General features: G+C 39.7%; 2 protein-coding genes and 1 long non-coding RNA gene across 5 annotated transcripts; all 3 read left to right on the top strand.

Annotated features, from left to right (window-relative positions):
• Nucleotides 1-608: 608 nt before the first annotated feature.
• LOC103707519 (protein SHORT HYPOCOTYL IN WHITE LIGHT 1) lies at nt 609-5,949 on the top strand. Its single transcript, XM_008792044.4, has 3 exons — nt 609-1,154; nt 1,468-1,533; nt 5,127-5,949. The coding sequence occupies exons 1-3, from the start codon at nt 771-773 to the stop codon at nt 5,280-5,282; spliced, it is 606 nt and encodes a 201-aa protein (XP_008790266.1). The 5' UTR covers nt 609-770; the 3' UTR covers nt 5,283-5,949.
• An 11,832-nt stretch (nt 5,950-17,781) lies between these two features.
• LOC120111140 lies at nt 17,782-20,000 on the top strand. 3 transcript variants are annotated; one of them, XR_005512279.1, is made up of 3 exons: nt 17,782-17,867; nt 17,942-18,881; nt 19,243-20,000. It is a non-coding gene; the product is annotated as an uncharacterized LOC120111140 (long non-coding RNA). The 3 variants fall into 3 exon arrangements; XR_005512278.1 differs by having other exon boundaries at nt 17,782-18,187; nt 18,586-18,881; XR_005512277.1 differs by having other exon boundaries at nt 17,782-18,881.
• Nucleotides 20,001-24,483: 4,483 nt separating this feature from the next.
• Nucleotides 24,484-25,705, top strand: LOC103707520 (receptor-like protein 44). Its single transcript, XM_008792045.4, has one exon. It carries the CDS (start codon nt 24,625-24,627, stop codon nt 25,561-25,563), a length of 939 nt encoding a protein of 312 aa, XP_008790267.2. The 5' UTR covers nt 24,484-24,624; the 3' UTR covers nt 25,564-25,705.
• Nucleotides 25,706-26,897: the final 1,192 nt, after the last annotated feature.

The raw sequence follows: 26,897 nt of genomic DNA, 5'->3' as shown, positions 1-26,897 counted from the left end.
TCATTATGATGCATTTAGAAAGATGTTTTTAAATGCAAGCTTTTTGATTGTTTATGTCAAGGGAAAGCAATAAATAAAACTTGAAATCTAACTGTTGGGGCGTTTATATGGCCCCTCCTTGCAACACGCACCAAGCCTTTGACTTTTCGTTGGAAAAAAATAAAAAAAACAGAGAGAATATCGGCATCAATATCGGCAAAAAAGAAAAAGCTTAAGAAGCATGTATTTGTAGAGTTTTGTTTCTTTGGTGCTTTGTATTACTATCATTATTATTTAAAGACGGCTGTATAGTGCTGGATTTGTGTTCATATCTTGTTTTTTTATAGAGCAGAGTCTTAATCGTCTTGTAGAGGTTTAGTTTTGGTGGTCAAGTTCGGAGATTTATCTGTTTCATAATTATTATTTTTTTCTTCTCTGCTGCAACATTTGTATATATAATTTTTGAATATTGCTTAAAAAAATATTATCTAAGAAATTTATTTAAAAAATATTTTAATCGAGCATCAAAAGGACTTAGAAATTTATTATTTTTTTATTTTTTTAGATGTATTTCTATTAGAATGATATAAATCATCCATTCTACCAAAAAAACATTACAATCGTATTTGTGCACTGTAGGTGGTATTTGTTTGTATTTTGCCAGGTTACTCATCATGCGCGACATTTTTAAGAACGTGCACGTGTGAGCGACACGTGTGGTCTAACAAGGAGCACCAGGTGAGGAGAACCGAGGCGGCTTGAGTCTCGGACGAGGGGATCTCTCTCTGACCATGGCTTCTTCCTCCTCCGTCTCCTTCTCTCTTCCTCGCATTCGATCTTCGCTTCCCTCCAAACCCTACCACCTCCGCCTCCTCCTCCCCTCCCTCCCTCTCCTAGCCTCCGCCTCTCGAGTCCGGACACCGCTCCGGGCCTCCCGGAGGCTCTCCGGCTACCCCCAGGAATCGGTGGTCGTGGTCCCCGATCCTCGCGCTTGGGTCGGCGATCTCCACGGCGAAGGCGGGGACGATGAGGACGACGACGACGACGACGAGGACAACGACGACCGGAGCCTCGATCTCCTCGTGCGCTTCCTCCACAACGTCTTCCGCAAGATCTCGCGGCGCGCGCGCAGGGCCGTCCGATCCGTTCTGCCCCCTCCGATCCCCACTAAATTGGTTCGCTCCCACCTTCTCGTTTTCCCGTCGAGTGATTTTTTTTTGGGAAGGTTGGGCTTCACCTTTTAGAAGTCAATGGAATTGGGCAATTTACGTGTTTTCCCGTTATTTCCTTCTTATGCTAAAAAAAGGATTTTTTTTTTCCTTTTTTCAGATTGCAATTTTAAATTTGGATAAGCTAAGGCCTTCTTATTTTCCCTCGTAATTACCTCTTCGTTGTGGGAGAATTGGAGAAAAAAAACAGAATTGGATAATTGGGAATTTGAAGTGCTGACGTTTCTTGTTTTGTTTTTTTTTAATCTCTCCCAAACAGGTGGGATTTTCGGTTAACGGGGTTTTAGTTCTGGCTTTGTTATGGATTTTTAAGGCATTTCTTGAGGTAATTCTGCATCTTTAATATGCATTTTTTCTCCTTTTGTTATGCTATTTGCCATTCCTTATATGGTATGCAGCTTTACCGCATTAGAAACACCGCTATTTAGTTTTGTTTTTGAGCAGTTTCTGGATTCTATTGCATACTATACTGTGTTTACGATTTTATCACCAACTAGCTTGGGTTCTTTGATGGTAACTGATAAGCAGAAGGAAAATGGTATAAGTTCTCAAATTAATGTTTGTCGGTGGTGCAATCTTTATCCTCAAAAGTGAGGCTAGGCTTAGTTCTTAAAAACGAAGGTTAGCTTAGTGGCTTCCTGCCCTTTATGTCTCAGTTTGTGTGTACTCTCAGATTATGTATATGTTGAATCTGCTAGGAGAGTCCCATGTGTTATCTTTGGATTTAAACTTCCCTAAATTCTATTGTATGTTAAGATGATCAGTAACAACTCTTGAGCTGCCCATGCATTAGAAGTTACCGACTAAGGACTGAGCCAAGAAGCTTCAGCCAATTTAGGAGACATAGTATTACCATAGCTACTACAACAGCTTTAAGAAGAATCAGCTGAGAGTGATGATTCTTGTCCTGATATGATCCAAGTTACTTTTTGTGTACAAGCATAAGTAAACCGGTTGCATTGGGTTAGTTGGGTATAAAATGCTTTCCTGATGTCAATATTGCAATTGTCATGTCTATAAGGTAAGTGTTGAGAGAGATTATATAGAAGAAATTCTAAAGATCGCACTGGCAATCCCAACCACCAACCTTGAAGAGATAATCCAGACATTAGAAGACACAACTTGTATGACTATCTCTACTTGTTACATCATCCACGTCTATCTCTGGACATCCTTGATCCAAAGAACTAAACGAAAAAAGAGCCCTACACTATCTGTATAGCTAAATTTTCAGCACAATTTTATGTTATGCTGGAGAGATTGCTTTTTAACAAGAATAGTCCTTGATATGATGGTCTTATTTTCATTTTTTCAGAGCTTACTTTCAAGCAATTATAGGTTCATTGGAAAGCCTATTGGATGCATGCGGCTCAACTGGCTGCATCTTTAAGTGCTTCATGGATATATTTTGGTCAAACAATCTTTTATTTGATTTTGCACGATTCTTGATTTAGCCCAACGTTGTTTCAATATGCAGTACCCATGCCTCTCAACTCTATCTTGGCAATCTTCTAATTTCTATTCATGATTAAATATTACCTATTATGTTCCCATATGTATCATTATCGCATTTTCAGTTGACACGACTATTCTCATTAACCAGCAGATATAGGAAGGTTGCACTGCACAGATTCCTTGTGATCAATGTGAGGGGAAAACATTTGAATATATGGAGATTACTGTATGAAGAGCGCGGGGGGGGGGGGGGGGGGGGGGGGAGGGGGGGGAGGAGGGGGATGGGGGAGCATATGCCTTTTAGTCTCCTCTCCAGTTCCCCTTCTAACTGTTGCAACACAATGTCCATGCTGTCTCCATTGTCTATCATCATCTTTGTGGTTTCCAAAATTATGGGCATCATCGTAATACCAAATTAGTGCTGATACTGGCACCATAAATCCAATCATTTGGCTCAAAAGGTGTATTCTAGTTCTAAATTGTAACAACCAAATTCTAGAACCCATCTAAACAATCATTAAAACAACAAACAATAAAAAGAAAACAAAGGGTAAAAAACTGATGTCCTAGTGAATTACTAGGATGCTGACCCATCCCAAGTGTCGGGATGATACTGTCATGGTACTGCGTCTTGACACGTTCCCTGGCCAACACTGAGTCTGAGACCAGGGATTCAAAACCCTGTTTAGGATCTTGATACTCGAAAATTTATGGAGCCTTTCTGCTTCAATGTTTTCCATTGCTCTGTGACTGTGCGTCTGACAGCCTCTAACCTGTTCGAGAAAAGCTTTACTCTCTAGGATCTTGGCAAATAGAGATGAATGAAATATTTGATCCTAGGTTTGGTGGGTGGGACAATTGTTAGTGATGTTCCTTTTCCTATAGGATTAATTCTCTTTGGATTCTCTCTTATGCTCTAATGGATTATAGGGCTTAGGCTTTCACTTTTTTGGGGGAAAAACTTAAAATCTATCATAGCCTGATAAGTTTTTCTTTTAGGCTCAAATTCCTACTGAGTCTATTGTACCTCAAAATCTTTTATAGTGCTTCCAGTGCATTCATCACTGTTATTCCAACAGTAATGGATGTGATTTTCATGATGCAAATGGAAAAATTTTCTTTGATATTCCTATCTCAATCTACTATGTTGTGATACTTTCTGCCTGCATGGTTCCTTACTTCCTGATGCAGTTGTGTTCTTTAATTTAGGAAATTTTGTTTCCTGTTGTGGTAAGGAATAAACTCAATACATTCTTGAAAACCCTCAGATCTCTTTTTTTTTTTTGGTTAACCAACCAACAGGAAAGATAAAATTGAAGGTTTTCCTATTTCCTTTTCCACCATGCCAAATAGTGAAACGGTTAAGGTCCCTCTCCTTGCACCAGAGAGCTGAAGACATCTGTTTTCCACTTTCATTTTCCATGCAAAGGACCTGCTTTTTCTTCTTCTTTTTCTTTATCTTCTGTTCCTTCAACAGAAGTAGTAATATTCACTTAGCGGTCCTCAAGGATATTCTTTACTCCCTAACTTCATTTGATGTTATTATACTCTGAACATACATTCAGCATGTTATGCGACATAGTGAAAAGCAATTGTCTTTTTGCACTTACAACATGAAGGATTTATATATTGTGATATATTTTTAGAGCACAAAGCACACCTTGCCACATCAGTAAGGTTGCTCTATTATGACCTGAGTATTATGAGTTCGAAACATATCCTACAGTAGCAAAAGCCTCATGCATTAGGGCGCTTTTTGTTTATATATTAAAAGAGTCCCAATTTGATCATTTCAAATATTAGGCTCTTGACTGCACATAATTATAGATTTTGCTTATGAATAGAATTTCTGAATGGCAATCTTTGTCCATTGAGCATTATTATGTTTTCTGGAAAACTAGTTTTTGGCTTTTGATATATCATTAAATGTCAAATAACCAAATCTTAGTGAGCAATTGTTCATGGTCTCTTTTATGTGCTTATGAAGGAAGCCTTGAAGCACAAAAACTGACAATCATATGACCATAATTATTGCCTATTTTCATCAGCCAAGAAGCTCAAATGGGATGGTAATAGATCATCTATAATTCGGGGCTTCTAACAGCCACACTAACAAAGTGCCTGTTCCTTCATAACAGCATTTTGTATTATGATAAAGATTATATAATAGTCTTATATGTTATCCTTGAATTTTAACCATTTACTAAAAATCTCTTTTTTTGGTGCATGATAAAGGCATATGAGTTGGATCAAAGTTAAACCAAACTATACTAATGTTAAATATAAAAATAAAAAGTAAGTAAAATTTACCAAAAAAGAAGGTTATGAGAAGGAGAAAAATGGAAGAAGTGAAAAATATATATATTATTTTGGGTAATCTCTTTGATGTCAATCACTTTTGGATTTGCTGTTGGTCTCTTTTTCTTAAACCAATTTAATTAGTTTGTGTTGCATTCATTTTAGGTGGTCTGCACGCTTGGGAGCATGGTGTTTGTAAGCATCTTGCTTGTCCGTGGAGCATGGTCTGGTGTGTCCTACATAAGAGAAAACCAGAATAGCTTCATGAACAGGATTGACAGTGATGACAGCAGATGGAGTGGTGCACAGGCTGCCACTTGATTGTTTGTTTGCCCCATCTTCTGGGTATAGGGAGCTTGAAGAGAAACTTGCCATCAGAATATAAACAAAAGTCTCATGTATGCAGATCTTGAGATGAAATAGAAAACAATAAACTGCCGGTGGAATGATCTCAGAGGTATCAGCATCAACAACTAAAACCTGGTGATATTCTTTTGAAGGCGTAGCAATTCATACAAATATACACTACCAAGAGAAAGGATCATGTGTTTTAAAATTCAAGGAGCCCTTTTGGGATCTGGGACAGTATTTTGTCTCATCGTAGTATTCTTTTTGAGACAGGGTTGTGCAGATGGGTTCCAAGTGAAGGACAGTCAAACAATAGGAATTTGCTATGATGGCAGCTGCCACTCGATATCTTTGGGATAATTTGTAATTTTGTATTACTTTACAGATCCTGCCAAGTTATGCGTGGTGATATAAGCCAAGGGGGATGAAGCTAGCTCACCTAGGAACCTTGTTTGCGACCATTAAGTATGTAACAAAATATCTTAATCTACAACGATTAACTGTTGAGTCAGTGAGCGGTTTTCCCAACGAGGAGCTATTTTCTGCATTTCAAATCATTTGTCTTGAAAGCAAATTGATGTCATTTAGCATCTTGGAAACTGCTCATTGTTATAACTACTACAGCTCATTTTATAATCAAGTCAAGCTCGAGTTGCTCACTGTTCGTCCAATTTCTGTCTAACTAAATATATGCTATATAGATTGTTGTTAGAACCGACGAACAAAGTTTAAATTTAATTTTTTACTCTTACCTGTTCTACTCGAAGAATAGTGGTTGTAAGAGGTCGATCCACAGGGAGGCGATTGGAGTTGCATAAAAATTAGAACGTTCACTCGGATTTGAAATCGATTTTTGAATGATAAAAGGAAAACATTATTTCGGAGATGTTGATGGATTCTCTAGTCTACCGGATTATGATTTTTAATTGAAATTAACTAGAAGACATGTACTTAGATTCAAAAAGCATTTTTAATGAAAAATAAAGCTCTGGCATAAAATTAAAATGGATGAAACTAAGGGGATTGAAGCAAACATAAATTTCATAAAAAAAGATTTAATGTATTGCATAAAAAAAATTAAAATTTCAGCATAAATACAATCTTAAAAGTAAAACACTCCTCCAAAATAAAATTCTCTAAAGTTAAAACTTAAAACATTGTTCTCAAGTAAAACTCAAACTCAAAACACATTGCTCTCAATAAAACTAAACATAAAGCATTGCTCTTTAAAAATAAAACTAAGCATGAAACATTGCTCTTAAAAATAAAACTAAACATGAAAAGAAAAAGAAAAAGAATAAAAAAAACAAAACAAAGGAATGTGCTCTGTTTGAAAACAGAGCATCAACACTCCTCTCTGTTTCTTCTTCCCCGAACCAGCCGATGGCCTCTTTCCTTCTTCTTCTTTGGACCCGATCCCAGCCGAGCTCCTCCTTTGGTTCCCACCCCAATCGAGCACACCTATGCCGATGGCCTCTCCCCTCTTCTTATAGCCGCAGGGTCACTTGGATTTTGGGTGGAATCACGGATCATCCGGGATGCTGGGAAGGAGGAGGAAATGGTGGAGGATTGCTCCGGTCGACTTCCCTCTTGGGTCGCGGAAGCGAGATCGCCGGACTCCTGATGTGGAAGGGGGGGATTTTGGGATCACCGGATTGGAAGGAGCTGGGATGCGGTGGATGCTGGGAATCCGGAATGGCTTGAGACGCGGAGGAGGGGCTGAAGCCGGAGGAGCCGATCACGGCTTGGTGGGCGCCTGGGATCTCGGACGGATGCCACGGCTGGAATCCGGAAGAGGCTTGATGGGCGTTGGTAGATCACTGGAAATCACGCTTGCTGGGATGCAGTTGGGATGCTGGCAGCGCGTGAAGAAGCTGGGAATGTGGCCTTCCTTCTTTGGCCGGATTGGGGCGTTCGTGGCACGCGAGAACTTGGATGCGGAGGGATGAGCTGGGAGCGTGATCGTCGGGATTTTCTTTGCCCTCGTGAGATGGAGCTGGGAGACACCAATTTCCATCCAATTAGTCATCTAGATAATAATAAAAAAAATAGTGTGATATGAAATTTGGCTTGTAGACGGACGAACTTGGTTCGTCGCGGGTCATCTGTTCTGACTAGAGGTCAATTGCAAGTCTTTCAAGTCATGGGTTACCCAGCACCTCATACTTATGATATGGCCAAATTAGATTTGCCCCAAAATTATTTTCCAAAAGCACAAAAGAAATGGACCTGATTCGGATCCGAACCCGACTCGGACCCGACCCGATCTTCAACCGAGTCGGATCTGGGAAGGGATCCTTCTTTAGTCAAATTTGTACTCAATGTGCATTTTATCTCTAATTTATGAAAATCTATGCCAAACCCAAATATAATATTAATCCAGTGAATTTATCATTATCGGTTAGCAATAATACTAATTTAGGTGACATGTAGGTCGCACTTTTATGCTCTCATCACACCCCCCAACTAGCTTATTGCTAGTCTCTAGCAATTTAGTGCGAAAATGATAAAATAAGAGTGCAAAAGTGTTATTTATTATATAAATATACTAAGATAAATACTCACTTTCGTAGAGCATTACGATTGCACTTAGCACGTGCAACAAGCCTTTAAACCCCTAGGTTACCTTAGTGGACGAGTGTTGTCTCGTGAGGGTTTGCAGTGAAGTTACCCACAAACTTCAATCCCAAAATAAAATTTGATTTGTGAAATGAAAGTCTTACTTCAAGTACATAACTGATAAGAATTTCAAAAACATACAAGGTTTTAATTACTAAGTAGCCCAATTTCTAGGTTAGTATGCAATTTAAGTTGAAGTTATTAAGTTTTCCGTTAGGAAGTTGTAAGACTTATTTATACTTGAGTGCTCAGTGAAGTTTGGACCATGCACAAGCTAAGGTTTTGGATCTCCAAAATATCGCTAATTAGTAGTTTCCAAGAATTGGTCGGACAAGACCTATTTGCTGATTCAAAATCATCTTTTCTGCAGGATTTCGAGAGCTGTGGATGTTTACTTTAATACCTCATGGGCTTTATCTGTAATATTTCAGTTTACTCGAATTTTTACAACGACGGCTTTCACACTATTGTCTTTCTTAAGGTCAGTATACATTTTTTTTTTCATTTTTTTTTTTGCATTAAAGAGAAATGATAATGTATATATTGTGCACTTTTACTTCTGTGATGATTCCTCCATGTAGCGAGCAATTAGTCGACAATTCTCACACCAGTTGGCATGAGGTGTCGGGCATCAAGACTCCCCTACGAACCTATGCTCGGGTTCCTCATCACAAGCCCGCTGACCTTTGACAATAGGTAGCCCTTTTCGATGTACCTGACTAAATCCACCATTTTTTTTTTTTGATCAGAAAAAGATGGTTCATCAGGATTCGAGGTTGCTACCATATTCTCAACACAATGTCGAACCTATACCTTAGAAAATGCAGGCCAGATGTGTTGTGAAATTCAAAGCACTAATTAGCTTACAACTCACTAAAAGGAACTTAATAAAAAGAACTCACTTTGCACTACTTCCAACTAGTCATTGGGCTCTTAGATTTTATATACCTTGTGTGTTGTATTTTTTTTTTTCAAAAATTTTAACTAAAAACTTTTTTTTTTAAAATTTCAAATGCGTAAAAATACCCCCAAACCTAAATCTAACATTGTCCTCAATGTTAAAGAAAATTTAAAGCAGTAAGAGGACAGAGGAGAGGTTACCTGATATGGGTGGATAAATTGAAAATTGGGGCAAAATCCCCTAAACCTGCATGTTAGTAATATATTGATGATGATTTATATATATATATATATATATATAAAAGAAACTTACATGTTGGGTTGCCTCCCAAATAGCGCTAAGTTTTATGTCTTCAGCCAGACAATTCCGATTTACTCATAATAGATAGGGTCGGTCAGAAGTGTCTCCTCGACTTTTGGACTCAGATACTCAAGGTATGGTTTTAAACGATGTCCATTGACTTGAAAGGACCTACCATCCTTGGTATTGCATATTACTACTGCACCATGTGGGTGCACTTTCTCTACTGTGTATGGGCCAGTCCAGCGAGATTTAAGTTTTTCAGGGAATAGATGTAATCGAGAATCATATAGAAGGACTTTTTGTCCTTGGTGAAATTCCTTACGAATGATCATTTTATCATGCATGATCTTCATGCGATCTTTGTACTTTTTGGCACACTCGTAAGCATTGTTTCTAATTTCTTCAAGCTCATCGAGTTGAAGCTTCCTATGTTCTCCTGCTTTGTCAAGATCGAAATTTAAATGTTTAATTGCCCAATAGGCCTTGTGTTCTAACTCGACAGGTAAATGGCAAGCCTTGCCATAGACAGTTCTATATGGAGACATTCCAATTGGTGTTTTGTAAGCCGTCCGATATGCCCACAGTGCATCTGTTAGCCTAAGAGACCAATCCTTCCGAGATGTATGAACAGTTTTTTCAAGGATGGTCTTGATCTCCCGATTGGAAATTTCGACTTGTCCACTTGTTTGTGGATGATATGGTGTACTGACCTTGTGATTAATATTGTACTTTCTCATAAGGGCTTTAAAGATTTTATTACAAAAATGTTTTCCCCCATCACTAATGATAGCACGAGGGGTGCCAAAACGAGCAAAGATAGATTCTTTAAGGAACTTGATCACCACTTTGTGATCATTGGTCTTACACGCGATAGCCTCAATCCATTTTGATACATAGTCAACTGCCACAAGAATGTACTGATGCCCAAACGACATAAGAAAAGGACCCATAAAATCAATACCCCAAACATCGAAAATTTCTATAATTAAGATAGGGTTTAGGGGCATCTCATTCTTTCTCGAAAGTTTTTCTAATCGTTGACATCGATCGCAAGATTTACAATAGTCATGCGCATCTCAAAAAAGTGTGGGCCAATAAAATCCACACTGCAAAACTTTTGCAGCAGTTTTCTTCCCACTAAAATGACCACCACAAGCATGGTCATGACAAAAGAAAAGGACATTCCTTTGATCGTGTTCAGGGATGCATCGTCTGATGATTTGATCAGGACAGTATTTGAACAAGTATGGTTCATCCCAAAAATACCATTTTACACGAGCTAGGAAGCGGAATTTCTTTTGTTTGGTCCATGAACAGGGCATTCGTTCAGTAACTAGATAGTTGACTACATCAGCATACCATGGAACATTGGTATGGAAAATCATCATTAGTTGTTCATCAGGGAAGGTCTCGGACACAGGCATGGATTCTCCGGATGATTCGACAATTAATCTGGACAAGTGGTCAGCTACAACATTTTCAGATCCCTTTTTATCTCGTATTTCAAGATCAAATTCTTGAAGCAATAGGATCCAACGAATGAGTCTTGCCTTGGCATCCTTTTTTGTGAGAAGGTACTTAAGGGCGGCATGATCAGAATAAATAAGGACCTTGGATTCTATCAGATAGGGACGAAATTTGTCAAGAGCAAAGACAACAGCCAACAACTCTTTTTCAGTTGTAGAATAGTTAAGTTGGGCGTCATTCAGAGTTTTGCTCGCATAATGAATCACGTGGGGAAGCTTCCCCACTCGCTGACCTAGGACGGCACCTATTGCATAATCAGATGCATCACACATGATGTCAAATGGCAGATTCCAATCAGGGGACCTTATGATGGGTGCTGAGGTTAGTTCAGACTTTAATCTTTCGAAAGCAGTTATACAAATTGGCGAAAAATTAAAAATAGCATCTTTCGCCAACAGATCGCATAAGGGTTTCGACAATTTACTGAAATCCTTAATAAAGCGGCGGTAAAAACCCGCATGCCCTAGAAAGGATCTAACTTTCCTAACAGTTTTGGGAGGTGGTAACTTGGCAATTAATTCTACTTTGGCTTTATCCACCTCGATTCCCCTTTGTGACACAATGTGTCCCAAAACAATACCTGATTGGACCATAAAATGACATTTTTTCCAGTTAAGAACTAAATTTTTCTCTTTACATCATTCTACAACAAGGGTCAAGTGATGGAGACATTCATTAAAATTAGATCCGAATACAGAAAAGTCATCCATAAAAACTTCTAAAAATTTCTCCACCATGTCGGAGAAAATGCTCATCATACACCGTTGGAATGTAGCCGGTGCATTGCATAACCCAAAAGGCATGCGACGATAGGCAAAAGTGCCATAAGGACAGGTGAATGTGGTTTTCTCTTGATCCTCACGTGCAATTGGAACTTGGTTATATCCAGAATAACCATCAAGAAAACAGTAATGAGAGTGGCCAGCTAGACGTTCTAACATTTGGTCAATGAAGGGTAGTGGGAAGTGGTCTTTCCTAGTCATGGCGTTCAGCTTTCTGTAGTCGATGCACACTCGCCATCCAGTTTGGATTCGAGTTGGGACTAACTCATTTTGGTCATTCTTGATCACAGTAATTCCAGATTTCTTGGGTACAACTTGAACTGGGCTCACCCACTGGCTATCAGAAATAGGGTATATAATCCCTGCATCTAAGAGTTTAATGATTTCAGCTAGAACTACATCTTTCATGACTGGGTTAAGTCGCCTTTGTGGTTTTCTAGAGGTTTTTGCATCCTCTTCTAGATGAATTTTATGTTGGACCACAGAAGGGCTAATCCCCTTAATATCAGCTATAGACCAGCCGATCGCTTCTTGATTTTTCTGAAGGATATTTAACAACTTCTCTTCCTGTTCTTCAGTTAAATTTGATGCAATAATAACAGGTAAGGTGTTGTTGTCCCCTAGAAATGCATATTTTAGGTTTTCAGGCAGATCTTTAAGTTCAAGCTGGGGAGGTTTAACACTTGAAGGTACTAGCTGGGATTCAGGTATAGGTAATGATTCAAATTTAGTCGCCCATCTGCTAGTATCCATTACAGGAATGGAATCTAGTAATGCATTAACCTCCTGATTCGACTCTCCTTCCTCACAATCTTGATTGAATTGGGCCAAACATCTTTCTAGTGGATCAGAATAACTTGACTCCTCGAAGGACTTGCTGATTATGTTTTCAATCATGTGAATTTCTTCTAAATCGTCCATCTCAGATGGTTGATTACTACTGTGAAAGACATTGAGTTGGACGGTCAAGTTTCCAAATGCTAAGGTCATTATCCCATTTCGGCAACTGATCACAGCATTTGAAGTGGCCAAAAATGGTCTACCAAGGATTACCGGGATGTGACTTCCTAGGTTTTTCACTGGTTCAGTTTCGAGGACTACAAAATCCACAGGGTAGTAAAACTCATTTACCTTTACAATTACATCCTCTACAATTCCCTTAGGATACTTCACAGTCCTATCTGCTAATGACAAAGTGATGTTTGTGGGTTTTAATTCCCCCAAACCTAGTTCGGTGTAGACAGAATAGGGTAATAGGTTCACACTTGCTCCTAAGTCTAATAGGGCTCTCCGAATGATGGTTTCTCCTATTTTAATTTCAATAGTGGGGCAACCAGGGTCCTTGTATTTTGGGGCAATCTGCTGTTGAATAAGAGATGAGGCTTGTGCAGCCATCACAGCTTGCCTAGGAATACTGGTTTTTCTTTTCACCGTGGTTAAGTCTTTTAAGAATTTTGTATAGGAGGGGATTTGTCTGATGGCATCTAGAAAGGGTAAATTTATTTGAACATTTTTAAAGACTTCCATGATTTCATCGTACTGAGATTTTTTCTTTAAGTCTTGTAGTCTATTAGGAAAGGGAGCCTTAGGTGTGTAAGTCTCTATTAGTTTCTCCTCTATTCCTTGTGTTCCCTATTCTTGTGCCTTTTTCTGGGTGGGGTTTGGTTCATGTTTTTCTTCTTTTTCTTGCACAGGAAGTTGGACTTTGTTGTCCACTTGCTTGCCAGATCGTAAAGTGGTAATTGCCTGGACTTCATGGTTAGGGTTTCCATTAGAATCAATATGAAACTGGCCTCTCGGCCCTTGATTCTGTTGCCTACTAGGGTTAGGCACTGGCTGACTGGGCAATTCACCTTTCTTCCTATCCCCTAGAGAGTTGGCTATTTAGCTCAGACTAACCTCAAGTTTTGCAATCGCTTGCGCATGGAATTGGTTAGTCTGGGTTTGAGCCATGTTGGTCTGTTGTTGTTGTTGGATGAAGTCTTGTTGCTGCTTCATCATGTTAGCCATCATGGCTTCCAATGATGTAGTTTGCTGAGGGATAGGGGCACTATAAGTAGGGATAGGTGGAGCCAATGATTGGTTTATTTGTGATAGACCTATCCTGGAAAAATTTTTCTGAAAACCTGGTGGACCACCTTGATGCTGAATAGGTTCATTTTGCTTGTATGAGAAATTTGGATGGAACCTATTATCAGGGTGGTAGACTGGGCTGAATGAATTGGGAGTGGGCTTCTTGAAGGCACTATATGAGTTTAGAGCATTTGCCTGCTCAGCCTTAATGTTGGGTAAACTAGGACAGCACTCCACTAGATGCTCAGAACTATTACACAAGATACATAAACTATGTGACTCGTGATCCACTTTCATGATGGGATTTAATTCTTTATATGAACTCGAGCTAGTGGAAACAGTGAAAGTATCAAACTTTTTGCTTAAGTTGTTCATTCCAGTCACCAGATTGGACATGACATTTTTGAGTTCTGAGTCTGCTTTCATTTCATAATTACCTGATTTTCTAGACCCGAACTCATCTCTATTTACTTCCTCACCATAGCTACTCCAATTTTGGGCGTTCTCGGCTAAGTCAACAAGAAATTCATAGGCTTGATCTGGGGTTTGGTCCATGAACCTACCCTTGTGCATGGACTCAATCATGTTTCTATGTGCCGGAGGTAGTCCTTTGTAAAAGAAATGTACTAGGTCAGCCTTGTCAAGCCCATGGTGGGGGCACTTGACCAAAAGATCATGGAATCTTTCCCATAGTTGGGAAAATTCCTCCTCAGATTTTCCTCTAAAAGTTCTGATTGCATCCTTAATTTTTTCAGTTTTTACCATGGGATAGAACTTAGCCATGAACTTCCTAGATAGTTGTTCCCATGATGTGATGGAATTTGAAGCTAGGGAATACAGCCATGCAGCAGCACGATCCTCTAAAGTCATGGGAAATAACCTTAATTTAATACCCTCTTCATCTAAATTTTGATTTCTAAACGTTTGACAGATTGTCAAAAATTTGTTTAGATGAATGTAGGGTTGTTCACTCTCGAACCCATGAAACTTGGGTAACATGTTTATTGTTGCAGCCCGAATCTCGAATTGGGCTGCATTATTAATTGGTAATACTATGCAAGTAGGGGGGCTAGCGGATGCGGGTGCAAACAATTCATTTAGGGTTCTAATATGTTCACCCATTGTAGAGATCGACGGTTGGTTTACAGTTCGCAGGTTGTGATGAAAAGTTCTTTCAATCTCAGGATCAAATGGGGTTAACTTATCCCTTAATGACCTTCTACCATGCATACATTTTCCACAACTTAATTAGATTCGACTCCTACAATGAACGAAATCCTAAAAGAAGAGAAGGGCTAGACACAGATGACCACAACCAACACCACACAATAAATTGACCCTATTAGTCTTAGAACTAAGTGAGGTTTAGTAGCTTCTTAAATCTAGTTGCACAGAGATGTATCAGGTTAAAAAGTTCCTGAAATTCTCTTCTAGATTAGACAGCTCCTAATCTCCCTTTCAGATTGAGCTTGAGCTTACCAGTTAAGCAATCCAGTAATCAGTGACCAGAAAAGTCCTGGGGTGTGTGGTGGTGCCAGAAGGGATACACCGATACCACAATACCCGTAACAGTTCTCACTGTTGTAAAACTTTCCTAGACATCACCAATTACTAAATTCTCACTGGAGTGGCTTTCAGCCGCTTCTTTCCAAGTGCCTAATTGAGCTCGAAAACCCTAAGGCCAACGTCTAATTTGATTTTAATTTAATTTGGCTTAGGATAAGTATGCAAGGTGGTGATTTTTGGGCTAAGGACAGGTAATGACTTTCCGACCTTATCTTTTTAGTGGGTTTTGCCCTTAATTACTTTATGCAAATACTTAATACTAAATGCAGCAAATAATCAATATATTTTTTAAAGTTTATGCAATGTCATTAGGTTGTATTGATTAAATGAGCAAGCAATTTTTTATTTTTCTTATTTTTTAAATTTTATGTTGTTTTTTTTTTATATATAGGAATAACTTGAATGTAAACTAAAACTAATCCTTATGCGTCAGTCAATCTCCGAATACCCGTTGAATAAGCTCTGGAGATTACTCCGTGAGGAGCCCCAATAGAGGTATGATCACCTCGGAGGATTGCACCCTATCAATTACTAGCAAAAATAATATTTTTTAAATTTAATTAATTTTTTATTTTTACTTTTTTTAATTTAAATTTCAAATTTCGAATCACAGAATTCGAATTTTGAATTTAAATTTTTGAATTCTTGAAATTTTTTTTTTAAAAAAAAAATTATTTTTTTTTTACTTTCTTTTTTTTAGAAAACTTTAATTACGAATTTCAAATTTCAGAATTTAATAACTATGAAATTACTAACTAAAATAATCAAAATAAGAAAAATTAATAAAAATAAAAACTTACTACCGGAGTGCGTTCACTCCGGGCATCCAAAATTCAATTTGATCTTCGTGATCGTTCTTGCTTCTCGATTTGCCTCCCCGCCAATGGCGCCAAAATTTTGTTCGTCCAATTTCTGTCTAACTAAAAATATGCTAAACAGATCGTTGTTAGAACCGACGAACAAAGTTTAAATTTAATTTTTTACTCTTACCTGTTCTACTCGAAGAATAGCGGTTGTAAGAGGTCGATCCACAGGGAGGCGATTGGAGTTGCATAAAAATTAGAACGTTCACTCGGATTTGAAATCGATTTTTGAATGATAAAAGGAAAACATTATTTCGGAGATGTTGATGGATTCTCTAGTCTACCGGATTATGATTTTTAATTGAAATTAACTAGAAGACATGTACTTAGATTCAAAAAGCATTTTTAATGAAAAATAAAGCTCTGGCATAAAATTAAAATGGATGAAACTAAGGGGATTGAAGCAAACATAAATTTCATAAAAGAAGATTTAATGTATTGCATAAAAGAAATTAAAATTTCAGCATAAATACAATCTTAAAAGTAAAACACTCCTCCAAAATAAAATTCTCTAAAGTTAAAACTTAAAACATTGTTCTCAAGTAAAACTCAAACTCAAAACACATTGCTCTCAATAAAACTAAACAAAAAGCATTGCTCTTTAAAAATAAAACTAAGCATGAAACATTGCTCTTAAAAATAAAACTAAACATGAAAAGAAAAAGAAAAAGAATAAAAAAAACAAAACAAAGGAATGTGCTCTGTTTGAAAACAGAGCATCAACACTCCTCTCTGTTTCTTCTTCCCCGAACCAGCCGATGGCCTCTTTCCTTCTTCTTCTTTGGACCCGATCCCAGCCGAGCTCCTCCTTTGGTTCCCACCCCAACCGAGCACACCTCTGCCGATGGCCTCTCCCCTCTTCTTATAGCCGCAGGGTCACTTGGATTTTGGGTGGAATCACGGATCATCCGGGATGCTGGGAAGGAGGAGGAAATGGTGGAGGATTGCTCCGGTCGACTTCCCTCTTTAGTCGCGGAAGCGAGATCGCCGGACTCCTGATGCGGAAGGGGGGGGATTTCGGGATCACCGGATTGGAAGGAGCTGGGATGCGGTGGATGCTGGGAATCCGGAATGGCTTGAGACGCGGAGGAGGGGCTGAAGCCGGAGGAGCCGATCACGGCTTGGTGGGCGCCTGGGATCTCGGACGGATGCCACGGCTGGAATCCGGAAGAGGCTTGATGGGCGTTGGTAGATCGCTGGAAATCACGCTTGCTGGGATGCGGTTGGGATGCTGGCAGCGCGTGAAGAAGCTGGGAATGTGGCCTTCCTTCTTTGGCCGGATTGGGGCGTTCGTGGCACGGGAGAACTTGGATGCGGAGGGATGAGCTGGGAGCGTGATCGTCGGGATTTTCTTTGCCCTCGTGAGATGGAGCTGGGAGACACCAATTTCCATCCAATCAGTCATCTAGATAATAATAAAAAAAATAGTGTGATATGAAATTTGGCTTGTAGACGGACGAACTTGGTTCGTCGCGTGTCATCTGTTCTGACTAGAGGTCAATTGCAAGTCTTTCAAGTCATGGGTTACCCAGCACCTCATAGTTATGATATGGCCAAATTAGATTTGCCCCAAAATTATTTCCCAAAAGCACAAAAGAAATGGACCTGATTCGGATCCGAACCCGACTCGGACCCGACCCGATCTTCAACCGGGTCGGATCTGGGAAGGGATCCTTCTTTAGTCAAATTTGTACTCAATGTGCATTTTATCTCTAATTTATGAAAATCTATGCCAAACCCAAATATAATATTAATCCAGTGAATTTATCATTATCGGTTAGCAATAATACTAATTTAGGTGACATGTAGGTCGCACTTTTGTGCTCTCATCACTCACGGACAACTTGTTTCGAGAATTTAAAATTATTGAGGCTTTCATTGCTGTCGGAATACTTTTTTACAGCATTGTTCTGATATATATTAGGTAACAAGCTATTATATTATAGGTAACAATCAATTGGAACTTGTTCGACACCTAATATTTTGCTCCTCTATTAGGTAGTAAGGAGGTCATGACTTGAGGTACATTTGGTGGCATTATGTGCAAGTAGGTGTGTTTTGGGCTGATTCATATGAGTTTGGTGAGTAAAAGGGATGGTATCTTTCTGGATGCATAGCAATGAAACATTATTGAGCTGTGATTTATTATCCTGCTGGTAGGCTAGCAATTAGACTCCATAATCTCTTTCCACACTAGCCGAGCAATCTTTTCTCAGATGCCAAGTGCAGGCGTGGGACTTTCATGTAATCTTTTTCTATTTCTTTTCTAAGATAATTATTCTCCTTTTTCAATCTTTTCTAAGTTGAAACCTCATTAAATTAAACATGGTAGAAAAGCATGTAACCATCTCCCAAACTTCTCAAAGATGGTTTAGGGGCCAGAAAATGGTACGGTTCCTCTTGAGGAGTTCAAGTGGACCCTATGATAACTAGTCCCATTGTAATATATGTGCATGCTTTCACGTAGGCTGTCCCACTTTACCAAGATACCACCAAAACTAGCTCAGATAAAAATCCCAACTAATATAATCAGAGCCTATACTACATCAAATGCTTTGTTGTTGGTGGAGCTTCTGAGGCTTTAGCATTATAATGGTGGAAAGATGAGCAATACTACTCTGACGTATGACTTTTTCTTCCAGCTTCCTTTACAAAAGTGACTACCTCTGTGGGAGGTTGCTGTGCTACCAAGCCATTATTGCTTACCGACTCCACTTGGCTATGGATGTGACAGAAGGCTATGCAGGAATGTATCATGCAACATTTGGATGATGCATGAGGCATGTAACCATTGGCAGTGCTCTCTTTCTTTCGCAGAACCTGTGCTTTTTGAGCAGCACAATCTACTCTTTGCTTTTATTATTTTCGCAGAATCTTCGCCATTCTTCTATGGTGCCGAATTACAGGAAGGTGCACATCTTCAAACAGCGCAAGTGAGGTAAACAACTTCTTTGGGTCATTCTGTTTCTTTAGAAATTTTCATCATCTTTACTTAGCCATGTACTTGGAGCCTGCACCCACATTGGGAGGGGTTTATAATATACAGACTGCAGAGGGAGCATGGCAGAGGGAAACACATTACTTGAATTCTCTGAATGCACTTTCTGGTGCATGGCCGAGGCTTACAAATATTTGTTGAATTATTTCAATGCCTTTTCTTTCATATGTAAAGCTAGGAGTGGCAATTCTGTAGTTTAACTGCTGCATTAGTTCCAACTTGAAAGTTATTTTAAAGAAGAAAAAAGAAAAAGTTTCACTTTGAAAGCTAATCATGTGGGGTGATGCTGACAATTGCATAGGACCAGGCTATTAATGAAAGCTTCTGGGCTGGAGAGGTTTATCCCACTGAGTGGGGGAAGTGAAGCATAGTTGCTAAGATTTCATTGTTACCTCGACCCATACTGGATGCTCTGCTGGTTTAAACTTCTATCTACCATCCTGCAATGTCGCTGATCTTACTTTATCATACTGCTTAGAGGTGATCAAGTTGGAGGATCATATCAGTAATTTGCCTGATAGTCTTATTGTAACCATCATTTCTTTGCTGAGTACAAGGGAAGCAGTGAAAACACGTTTTATCTAGAAGGTGGAGGAGCCTTTGGACAAACATAAAGAACATTTATTTTGATCTCTCCAACTTCCTCTCAGCCATACTTCCCTGAATTCTGTATACCAGTTCATGCAGCAGTATCAGAGGGGACTTTGACATGCTAAGAGTTTGCCATTCCCTCTGCTCTTAACACTTGCAGTATCTTGACCAATGGGATCAGTTACTGCTGGTCCAGCTCGTATAGAACATCTTTCCGTCATGTTAGACTTTGATTTTGCATTTCATGAGGGAAAGGGGACTTTGATTCTGCTGCCATGTTGCTAATGTGAAGACTAGATATGCTGCCTCTATAAATCTCAAAAATCTCAGGGCAGTTGGTTGGTTCTGGGGAAATCAAAATTGTTGAGCTCCATGCTTTGATTCTTGTAACTTTTGAATAGTGTACTCCTTCAATAGCCTTCTCATTTCAAAGAGTTCCAGAATTGTTGGAATGTTAATTGGCGTGAAGAAAGTTATTCTCCTCCAATCGTACCCTAGAGAATTTCCCTAGTGAGCTTCCTCAACTTCACAAATGGATGTTGGATGTGCCTTCTGCTTATTTGAGTGAGCTACCAAAACGAGATTTTCCGCACTATAATATTTCCTTTATTGTTGTTTCTTCATGTTAGCTTCTCTTCAATTCTCAGGTAGATATCCTTCCTCAGAGTAAATATTCTGCAACCTTAAGCATCTATTGGTGTCTGTCACGTACAATAAAGGAAAAAATGAAAGAAAATTCAAGGAGCCTTTTTGGGATCCAGATCATTATTTTATCTCATCCCGCGTCTCCATCTAAAAGCTTCTTTCTTTTCCAACAACAGTAAGTGTCTGTATGAGAGAGCGAGAGAGAGATCTAGCTAAGATATAGTATGCTTGTTTGAGAGAGATAGAGAAAGAGGGGCGGGCGCGGGGATCCATCTCAAATTTATTGAGAGATAAAATGGGAACAATAGGTATTAAGGCCAAGAGGAATTTAGGCACAACCTTAATCCATAAACCTATCCTACATAAGTACATGTTTCATGTTCTTGATCGGATTCACGTTGCCCATCTCCAACATATTCACTTAAATGCAGATCTAAAGCTCATGAAACCAATAGCCATGTTAAGAAATGTTAGCATGATTTTGTATCAACATATATTAATTTTTTTTTTTTTGTCATCATGATTTTGTTAGAATGATTTTAAGTTCACATAACAGCCTGTATCATCCATAATATTTTTCTTTATTAGCGTGATCATACATCAGCCTATATTATTTTACTTATATAGAGTCCGTACATAAGTATATATAACTTTTAAGATGTACCAAATGTGATGAAATAGAAAAATAAATTTTTTTTTATTTTTTTATTTTTTTTCTTCTATAAATATTTTAATAGTTAGGAAAACAAAAAAAAAACATGTAACCATAATCATAATCATAATTTTCAAGCTTTCTCTCAAGGATTCGAGGTCAGTTTGATGAATCTTTATTTGTGAAGTAATTTTATCATATGAACAGTTGATTATATATTGCAAAATAGTTATATGCAGCAAATCACTGTAGCATAACACACTCAGTACACTTTGCTAGCTACCACCTAATCTTCGCTCTTTATAGATATCTCGAAGGACAAGGTGTATTCAACGAACCTTAAGAAGAGTATAGAATTGCTGATATCTATATTTTGGCATATTTAGATCGAGTAGAGATAGAGATACATACATACATACATACATACATATATATACATACATATATATATACATATATATACATACATATATATATATATATACATACATATATATATATATATACATATATATATATATATATATATATATATATATATATATATAGAGAGAGAGAGAGAGAGAGAGAGAGAGAGAGAGAGAGAGAGAGAGAGAGAGAGTAGCCAGTAGGCCATAAGAAAAGTGACACTGTGGTTCCTTAACTCAAATCATGGGGCGGTGGTGCACGAGGAACAAGGTCTTGTCGGACATTGACCCAGATAGAGACTTAGGCCGGCTCCACTTCCAAATAGTACACTACTCGTCTGTTAGCACGTAATTATGGGACCATTGCTATCAGCGTCGTTTTTCGGTAAACGGTGGAACTATTATATAAGAGGCTGAGACCTATTATTCGATCAAAGGTTGTTAGCATTGTGAATGGTTCTTTTTCTTTGGAGGAAGACATATATGCTCGGTCGCTCCATGGATATATTCTAATCTTAAATGGTTTGTGGGCAGTGGAGGTTCTATTAATGTGATTCAGGATCCTTGAATATCATCCATCGCCATTGCAAGATAGAATAAAAAATAATAATATGATAATTATAATAAATTATTAATAATAACATATTAATTCTAATAAATTAGATTAGAATAAATTAAAAATTAATATAAAATATTAATTTATAAATAATTATAAGAGAGAAAAAGAAAGGTAACTATGAATGGAGCAAGCTTTGTGATTAGAAATGCCAGCCATATAGGGGTTGCAGCAGGTGGCATCAAAGTGTTTCATATCATGCTATTGTGGCAGAATTGCATGCTATGTGGGAAAGATTGATATATATGCTACAAAAACGTTGAGGGCTTCTCACATTATTCTTAAGGGAGACTCCTCAGCAATTATTAGGTGGCCATCTCATTTACTATCTTCTGAAACCAATTCCCATCCCCTGATACATGATTGCCAGAGAATGACAGCAACCCTATTAGCATTTGAAGTGATATATTTGTAGGGAATCTAATGCTGGTGCAAATAGAATTAGCAACATATATAGCCAATCATACTATAACTAGACCAGTTTAATAAATATTAGCTTTCATTGTCTTGGGTACATCCATCTGAAACTATGGTGGCCTACCATACCGCCTGCCTGTGTGTGCAACGCGCGGTCCAATTATATGCCTGAAGCCATGCACAAGATGATTTCGAGTTCAATGGACGGTTCGCTCCCTCGCACTCATCACTTGGCCCTAACCATAGACTTTTCCAAGAAATTCTGAGTTGGATTTCAGTTCCCAGTCCAGATGAGATTCAAATGCAACCAGCTTTAGCTATCACTTCTCATGAATCACACCCCATTTTCTCTTTACAAGCTTCGATCTCCAACATGTGTCCATAAATTACACGTAGGCTCTTGTTCGTCGCTGCACGCAAAACTACTCCTTCCAAGTTTGCTGTGCTCAGCTCTGTCTGCCCATCTCACAGACACATTCACAGCTGAAGAAATTGACTCCCAGACCCAATCCATATAATAGATAGGATCCATATAATCCATATAATATAATCCAAAGCAAAGATATCCATGGAGACCGGTTCATCCTATCATCAATATCGATACCGTCACTATCATCAATCTCATGTATCAGACACGTTGCTACCTCAGCTCTCTATATCCTTCCATAATAGTAACTATAGAAGGATAGCAGTCAAGAAAAATATACTTTGACCCCCTCAAATTTATCTGATTAATACATGGATCTTCCAAGTTACTTAAGCAATCCAATGTGATCGTGCTAAGACATGGCATAATATGGCCATTGCATGATAACTTTAAAATATTTTAGCACTAGAATACCTTTATGTTATTCGATGAATGAGAAAAAAAAAAAGGAGAGAGGATGGACAGCCACACCATCCCCATGCATTCCATATTCATTTTATCATCGCACTCCATATAATTGGATCCTTTTCTTTCGAGCCACCAAATAGTTTTGTTGCAGCTCGTATGCTAGCACATATTACAAACATGTTTACAAGAATCGAAGCCCTTGCGGACGATGAAAACCATCACACGTTGAGCTGAATCTAAAATTTCTAATTGCAGGCATGATGTGATCAATGCTAGCATCATCATAAAGCCAGTAAATAATCAATCGTTTATTCCGCATATCTTTGCCCTGGATATAGAAAGACATCAGAGTATTTCATGCTACAACATTCCTTCATCCACCATATCAAGAAGTAGTTGACATTTCTTTCCATCTTGTAATCGTTTACAACAGTGCATTGACACAAAGGCAACAATGGTAGAGATCTAAAAATTAATTTTAATAGCTGAATGATAAAAGAGATTATTTAAAGTGAGAAGAATGGATATCTCTGTGACTAAAGTAGCCCTTGCGTCAAGATGATGCATGTAGAACTTCAAAGGCTTCGTCACATTTCCCATTTTGCCTATAGGGAATTCGAAACAAAGGTAATTAAAACAACCAGATCTTTGATAGGTAATTAGAACAACATTCTAGTGGGCATGGCACCAACAAAGGAACTGAAGTTTTGGTTGATTCTCCCCTCCTTTTCATCAAAGGGACATTGACAAAGGTGCTGGAATTAGGCAAGAAATTGTTCCCCTGCATCAACTGGAGATCCTTAAAAGCTTCTCGGACAGAGCTATTTGAACAATAGCCTGAAATCGGTGCATTTGGAGATGTTTGAGTTGGTGATAGGTTGTAGAACACTGCTGGTACGAGAGACGGGGCCTTAACTCTAGGCCTAGACTTATGTCAAAACCGGACAGCTCCACGTAGAGTTGGGATTCTTCTCTTCCTTCTTCTCAGTAAATCCAATGTATTCTCTTCCATTAACTTTTCTTCTATGTTGTTGTGTTTTGGTATGTAGCCAAGGATAATTTGGAAGCCCTACTCAAAAAAGGCCAACTTGGAAGCTCTAATTGTACATATCCACAAACACTAGAACAAGAGTCTCGCTCCTAAATTGTATAAATCTAAAATATCGAAACCTCATCATAGGATTTTCTCTTTCCTTTCCTTCTAATAAGTACAAAGATTAGATTTTTTTAGATTTTTATAATATGAAGAGGTAATTTGGATTTTTAAAGTACAATGTTAATGGTACTGTGGGGCTTTTATAGTTGACTGTGTCTCATTGTAAATTAGACAAAATTGCATGGGTCAAAACACATTTTTCCCTGAGAAAAAACAACCGCTATTAGGGGTAACCTCACCGGAGGCACCGAAGCCTCGTCGTAACAAAGATCCCCACTTACCCACGGGAACCGAGACAGGGAGAGTCTCGGAGGCTGCTCTTTTACAATCCCCCAACACCTCTTCTTCTCTCCTCCTCGCTCCCATGTTGCCGCCGCCGCCGCCGCCTCGGCCGGCGAAACCATCTCTCCTCCTCCTCTCCTCCTTCCACCACCGCCACCACCCATTAGCATCACCGACGCGGCCGGGCCGTGCGGCGGTGGCGCCGGCCCTGCTCCTCCTCCTAGTACTAATAGTATCACTGCTTGAGCTCCCTCCGGCTGCCGTCAGCGACCCGGACGATGAGCGGTGCCTGACGAACCTCCGGCAGTCGCTGTCGGACCCGACGCACAGCCTTCGGAACTGGAGCAAGACCACCTTCGCCGCTCCCTGCAACGGCTTCACCTCCTACCTGGGCGGCGCCACCTGCAACAACGGCCGCGTCTACAAGCTGTCGCTGGCGAATCTGTCCCTTTCCGGCACGCTCTCCCCGTTCCTCGCCAACTGCACCAACCTCCAGTCCCTGGACCTCTCTTCCAACGCCCTCACCGGGCCCATCCCCCCCGAGTTCTCCTCCCTCCTCAACCTCGCCGTCCTCAACCTTTCCGCCAACCGCCTCTCCGGCCCCATCCCCCCGCAGCTCGCCCTCTGCGCCTATCTCAACGTCATCGACCTCCACGCCAACGCCCTCTCCGGCCTCATCCCGGACCAGCTCGGCCTCCTCGTCCGCCTCTCCGCCTTCGACGTCTCCTACAACCAGCTCTCCGGCCCCATCCCCGTCCTCCTTGCCAACCGCTCCGGGGGGCTTCCCCGCTTCAATGCCAGCTCTTTTATTGGCAACAAGGACCTCTACGGCTACCCGCTGCCGCCGGCGACGGGGAGGGGGCTCTCGGTGCTCGCCATCGTCGGGATCGGGCTCGGCAGCGGGCTGCTCAGCCTCGTCCTCAGCTTCACCGCCGTCTGCATCTGGCTCCGCGTCACCGAGCAGCAGGGGACGATGCCAGGCGAGGAGGGCAAGATCTCCCACCTCATGCCCGACTACTGAATTCGATTTTTATTTACTAAGCTTCCCTTCCCTGCTCCATCCACCATAAAAATCGCATCTTGGGACTTCCCCTGTTTCTTGTTGGGCTATTGTTCCTCCTCCTCTCATATTATTTTTGTTTTCTTTTTTTTTTTCTTGGGGGGGGGGGGGATTGAGTTAACCATTTGTAATTTTTTGGAAAAAAAAATTAAGCTTGATACATCCATATGTATACCATAGCTAAGAAAACTAATTGCGTCTTTCTCTCATTTTCTCTTTTTCCTTTTCTTTCATCCTTTGATTTGGTAGTAAAGGAACGATTTTTAGCCCAAAGATGATTTTATTTCTTTCCTTTCCTGGGATTTTTTTCTCTTTACAGAATTACAGTGTGGGAGTTTGGGACCTTGAAATGCAGAGATTGGAGATTGGAGAGGCTAAGAATGTGTGATGGGATCCAGTTGTTGAGGTTCTAAATTAAATGCTCTCTCTCTCTCTCTCTCTCTCTTTCACGCTTCCTTCGTTTGTCTTTTTGAGAGTTTTGAGTCTATTACTAATGCAGGATTAGTGGCTAAAAGGAAGGATTTTTCAGCCCGAGAAGGACCAAAGATGTTGCTCTTCTTTTTTTTTTCTGGTCGTTACCGTTAATTTCCCTCAGTTTAGCTACTCAACAAATATCCATCTTTTCTGGGGTCTTGGCGTCTATGGCATGTTTAAAGGTTACTCACCTGCCATCTGTGACTTTCTTGCTTTGTGCCTGGGGACTGAAGAAGATGTACAATTTTTCTGAATCTATAGCTCATCATCTGGCTTTTATCTTGTTAACGAATATATGCTCTCCACTAAAGCCTCTAGTTCCCGTTAAAAAAAAAAAAGAAGAGCGGCAGCCTCAAGCCTGACTGCTGAGAGAGTTAGAGAGAGAGAGACAGAGGAAATGAGATTAAAGCGAATAGGCCGGCAAGATCTTGTCATGGTTGCAGCTCAAAGGACAATAAAAAGCAGTAGTGGCCATTTGAACCTAAACTTCTCTTTAGGCAACGGAATGACGGATAATGGTGGCTCGGAAAAGTGCAGCTCAAGAGGGAAAAAGGGGGACCATATGCAGCAGAGGAGTTACGGTGAGATCATGTGAACTGGCTTGGATTTGGGTGCCGGAGAGAACCCATATGCCTTGGTGCAGGGTTTCTTGGAAGCAAGAGACATGAATATATGGGGGCCTGCATTCCTCAAAATGGAACATTTGAGTGAAAGCATAACTAGATGCTAATGTAAGATTCTCCAATGGATTGTGCTCGAGCTTGTGGGGACAACGTTGGTGGAATGAACGGAGATTTTAATCCCCACCATTGTCCCATCTT

Source organism: Phoenix dactylifera, chromosome 6 (assembly GCF_009389715.1).
Source record: "Phoenix dactylifera cultivar Barhee BC4 chromosome 6, palm_55x_up_171113_PBpolish2nd_filt_p, whole genome shotgun sequence".
In the NCBI taxonomy this organism is placed as follows: Eukaryota; Viridiplantae; Streptophyta; class Magnoliopsida; order Arecales; family Arecaceae; genus Phoenix; species Phoenix dactylifera.
Note: the sequence above shows the minus strand (reverse complement) of the source record. Positions and strands in the feature narration are given on the sequence as shown.

Bases quoted from the DNA above. Each gene is read 5' to 3' on its own strand.
- LOC103707520 (XM_008792045.4), top strand. From the start codon at position 24,625: ATGTTGCCGCCGCCGCCGCCGCCTCGGCCGGCGAAACCATCTCTCCTC.
- LOC103707519 (XM_008792044.4), top strand. From the start codon at position 771: ATGGCTTCTTCCTCCTCCGTCTCCTTCTCTCTTCCTCGCATTCGATCT. The intron at 1,155-1,467 runs GTTCGCTCCCAC...TCTCCCAAACAG, and splicing joins CTCCGATCCCCACTAAATTG to GTGGGATTTTCGGTTAACGG. The intron at 1,534-5,126 runs GTAATTCTGCAT...CATTCATTTTAG, and splicing joins TTTTTAAGGCATTTCTTGAG to GTGGTCTGCACGCTTGGGAG.